At 36.3% G+C, this 5,027-nt stretch overlaps 1 protein-coding gene across 1 annotated transcript; it reads left to right on the plus strand.

The window, feature by feature from the left end:
* The first annotated feature begins 4,332 nt into the window (after positions 1–4,332).
* Positions 4,333–5,027, plus strand: LOC18014492. Its single transcript, XM_006397134.2, has one exon. The coding sequence runs from the start codon at positions 4,467–4,469 to the stop codon at positions 4,857–4,859; it is 393 nt and encodes a 130-aa protein (XP_006397197.1). The 5' UTR covers positions 4,333–4,466; the 3' UTR covers positions 4,860–5,027.

Below are 5,027 nucleotides of genomic sequence, written 5' to 3' on the forward strand. Positions count from 1 at the left end.
TTACTCGTGTCTGACAGTGCAGGCCACGCTGTCAGATACAAAAAAAAGTCAAGAATTGAGTGGTCAAGAGGAGCAGGGGTTACTTTTTATATGTCCTAGCTAGACCTAAGCACAGTGAGCAAGAAGAATCAGGATATAAATAAATGTAACCCGCACATGTATCCGGAGAAAAGAATCAACTAGCAAGGCAGCATCGACACCCCAGTCCCAATATTAAGGGATCCGGACCAGGTATGAATAATCCATTAAGCGGGAAACACTGTTAAAATTTATCTCCATTCGACAATCGGAATTTCCCTTGTATTGATTCCACAATCAAAATATGCCTACAGATTGGCATTTAATGCGCTATGCTTACACATGTCATGTGACAATGACTATTCGCAGAAAGTAGAGAGAAAGCAGAGGTTCAGCGAAGTCCATACCGTGTTTGAACTGCTGAACCTAACTTGTACGATGAAGGTGATAAGGACGTGCAAAGGAACGATCTTGCAGCAGGAGGAACATGCCAAAGAAAGTTGGTGAGTCCGTCAGAAGTGTGACGCAAGCCTAAAATTCAGACCCAATCAATTCGGATCTCCGGACCAACCCGGGAACCCGCGACCCATGGACCGACCTGATATACTAACCCGGATCTAGGTAAAATCTTATAAATACTTAACCATTTCCAACAGGAAAGGGTTAAATAACCAGCAAGGCGTCATCGACAGCCTGGTCCTAGTATCAAGGGATTCGAGCCAGGTATGAATAATCCATTAAGCAGGAAACACTGTTCAAATTTATCTCCATTCGACAATCGAAATATGTCTTGTATTGATTCAACAATCAGAATATGCCTACAGATTGGCATTTAATGCGCTATGCTTACACATGTCAGGTGACAATGACCATTCGCAGAAGACATAGAAAAAGTAGAGGTTCAGCAAAGTCTATACCGCATCTGAACCACTGAACCTAACTTGTACGATGAATGTGATAAGGACGCACAAAAGAACGATCTTGCAGCAAGAAGAACATGCCAAGGAAAGTTGGTGAGTCCGTTAGAAGCGTGACGCAAGCCTAATATTCAGACCCAATCAATTTGGATCTCGGACCAACCTGGGAACCCACGACCCATGGACCGAGCTGATATACTAACCCGGATCCAGGTAAAATCCTATAAATATTTAACCCTTTCTAACAGGAAAAAGGTTCAATTCTCTTGCAGTCTTAATGCTCATGATATCTCTCTAGATACTCGTGAACCTTGATGATATGATCGTGACCAGCTCAGAGGAGGAGGAACCAGAGGTAGCTGGCAGGATCACTCGTTCCAGAGCTAGAGAGATGGCTAAGGAGGCTCACGCACTCATTGCCACAGAGGACAGCGATCACCAGGAGGCTGGAGCTCACATCTTCAACATCTCTATCTTGAAGAATGAGGAACCCAGTAACAATGACTAGGTAACTTAGGTGATGATTCTGTACTCTTTTCCTTGGTGAAGATTTTGGAAGGCAAGGAGGTTCTTCTCCAAGGTTTTTAACGAGGCAGAAATCATTGCTACGTCGAGTTACTTAGAAGTTGTTACTAATGGGTAATAATGTGCAAAGTCACAATGACTTGTGCACTTAGTATTTTGGCGCACCACTTAGGATTTTAGGGACGCCTCGCTGTTTTTATTTTAAATCAAACTTCCTGTTGTTTTTATTTAAACTTCATGTAGTTTTGTTTCTTTAGGGCTGCGATTTCTCTAAGTCTATATAATAGAGAAATCGCCTAAGTCATTAGGCAGCTTGGAATTTTAACGTAAAAAGAGAACAGCATCGTTTTCCTTGATTCCTTGACTCAAAAGTTCATTGAATTCGATTTTCTTACAAGTGTTTCTTACAAGAAAATCTTCAACCTATCATCTAATCGATTCCCCATCCTCTATTCTCGCCATCATCCCTTATCCATCGACCATACTCTCGCGAATCCATCACTACCAGATCGTTTCGGATCCGATCTCTTCACGCCACCATCTCGCATCATCAATCCGAGCCACTCACTACCATCGCCACTCATTGTCTCGCTCACTAGACCACCATCGCAAATCCATCGAGTCATCACCGCGCCACCACCACCACCTTATCGCCTCATCGTTCCATTTTGGTCAATATATCGCCACCTGTAGCCTTGTTCTTCAGAGTAGATTCCCTTGGATCGTATCACTTAAGCTGCATTACACTCTCTTTTCAGGTCATTACTCCGACCATCTCAACACGTTATTTCCACTTCCACTCCATGGCGGTTCCTAAACCGTGGAGCTCTTCCACCCCTAAACTCTTACACTTCTTCTCTTTTCCACCTAAAATGCCTACTAAACTCAGGCCCGAGTAGATTCTACCATTCTCAAGAACTCTCTGTCCGCTTTCCCTTCTCTCGTTTTTCGATATCTTACTTTTCTCCGATTTGCCACGTCGTGGTCTTTTTGTTACTGTTTACTGACTTGAGTTTCAGAAAACCATCGGAAAACATTATTTTGGGCTTTCACGCGTTTGCTGGTTTTGCAGAAAACTTGTCCTCAAATAGGACTGAAAATCCACTAAACAATATTTATATCCTAAGATGCATGATATCAAAAAGCAGATACAGTATGTAGAAGTAGTATGGAAGTGCAAAAGCGATTTTATGGAAAAATTAGGAAATGGGTACGTGTTTTCATCGTTTGATGGAATACATTAGAAAATTCCAAACATAAAATTATATGAAAATATTAAAAATAATTTTTTTTAAAAAAAAACAAAAAAAAAACAAAAATCCATTCCATCAAACGATTTACATAAGAAAGTAACATTAGTTTTCACAATACAATTTAGTTTTGGAAGGTTAAAAGGATATGATTTGAAATATCTATTAACATTCTCAAAATATTATGATCAAAGAATTGAAATACTAATTAACAATATACAGTAGAACCTCTGTAAATTAATACTCGATAAATTAATAATCACTCTAAATTAATAAATTTTACTGGTCCTCAGTCGGGCCAATGTAAAAATCCATCAAAGTCGATAAGATAATAAGTATAATATTTTTGAAATCCTTATATAAATATATGGTCCCAACAAAAACATAAATTAATAATTATATACATTTATGCAAATATATATAAATATAATATTCAAAATATGTGTTTGTTTTTACTTAAAGTTGAAATCTCATTGGATCTTATCTCTTTAATTATTATATCAATAGTTTTTATTGGTGTTTTATGATATATATTCAAAACTTATGATGATTTTTTGATGTTTTACGATATATATTCAAAATTTATGATGATTTTTTGATGTGATAATTGATTTTTCTATCTGTAAATGTTTTTAAACGTATTGTAGTGTTATTTTAATTTTATCATCAATAATACAGATAGTACCATGATCTTTTTATAAATTTTAAACTTATGAAAATGTATATTTTTACATGGACAATTCAATATGGTATTAAAAACTATTTTATTGTGATAGTTATGATTGTTAATCATAATTTCCATTATGAGATTTGTTAAAATTTTAATATGTACTATTATACAAAAGAAATTTTTAGAATCTTATAGATAAATTAATATCACGATAAATTAATAAAATAGCATGGTTTCGACATTATTAGTTTATAGAAATTTTATTGTATACTCTTTCACAATGAATTAGAGATATTTTAAAGTTAAGAGAATATCAACTATATATCCAATCATTCGGTTAATTTAGAATCATAAAAATTATAAAATCTTGTAAAATGAAATTATTGCTTCCAAAACAAAGGCTTGACTGATTTGAAACACAATTTCATACAAAAAAAACTCTGATTTTTATTCTTAAAAAAAAGGCCTGACTGATTCTTATTCCTTGTACAAATGGTAAACTGTATTTCTTTTTTAACGCAAATCTTTCATACCAAAAAATCTCTAAGTAGCAATTTTTGTTTCTTTGGTTGAAATCCGCTTTCTCTTCACGCAGCATATACGATTGTAAGTATAAAAATTTGCATTTTGGAGCGTTATTAAGTGATTTGTACAACTTTAAGTAATTGCACTTCCTCACGTTTTTAAGATTTTCCGAACATAATTCCAATTATGAAATAGGAAAAAGACTTCGAAGGAAGCTTCCCTGTTACATAGTGTATATCTTAGGTAACTATAATCTCTGATTTCATTAACAAAACTAAATACAGAAACAAAATATTTACATTCCAGCCTTTTCAGCTAATTTGATTTTACTCTTTCTTAAAAAAAACCGAATGTTTTAAATTTTTAATTACCTAAGAGACAACCAAAAAAAAAAATTGTCATATGAAGTCGGCAAGAGTCAGGCTGTATAAAAAAAAAAAAGTCTTTAAAGATCAGGATTAAGAAAAGTAAAAGCAAAGTCATGTGCCGAAGCTTTTCTGTGGGACCCAACCGAAAACACGAACTCCATGAACTCCGCCGCCGTCTCCATCCGCTGACGTCATGCTAACCGCCGCATCATTCCTCCCTACACGGTGGAGCCGAATCCTCTTCTTCCTACTCTGTTCGCCTATCCTTCTACCTCTTCTCTGCCTTTCGATCCCTCTCCTCTGCGCCGTCGAGATCTTTAGCCGCCTCCGCTGTCGAATCTTGAAATCGACACCTTCGGAAGTTATCGCCGCCGATGAAGATGATCTTGGGCTCCGGCGATGCGAGGAAGGATGCGGAGGATGCGGCGAATTCGTAGTGGAAGAATATGAAGATGGGATTGAAGGAAGTGGTTTGCTTCAGAGATACTTAGAGGATCAGTTGAGTTTGGCTAGATCCATTTACGATTGCGGCGAAGATGACGGCGATCGTGATCCTGATCCAATTAGGGTTCCTCTTTTGTCGTAGATTTTTTTCTTGTTTTTCTTGAAATTTTAAATGTAGATAAAAGAATGTACTTTTGATCAATCTCAGTTTTTATGACTTTCTAGTTTTTGGATTCTTGATTGTTTTTTTTTTTTCAATCAAAATTTTGGTGAATGCATCTATGTATCAACTCAACCATGCCTCACCCTA

The sequence above is a fragment of the Eutrema salsugineum genome, unplaced genomic scaffold (genome assembly GCF_000478725.1).
Source record: "Eutrema salsugineum unplaced genomic scaffold, Eutsalg1_0 scaffold_3, whole genome shotgun sequence".
Lineage (NCBI taxonomy): Eukaryota > Viridiplantae > Streptophyta > Magnoliopsida > Brassicales > Brassicaceae > Eutrema > Eutrema salsugineum.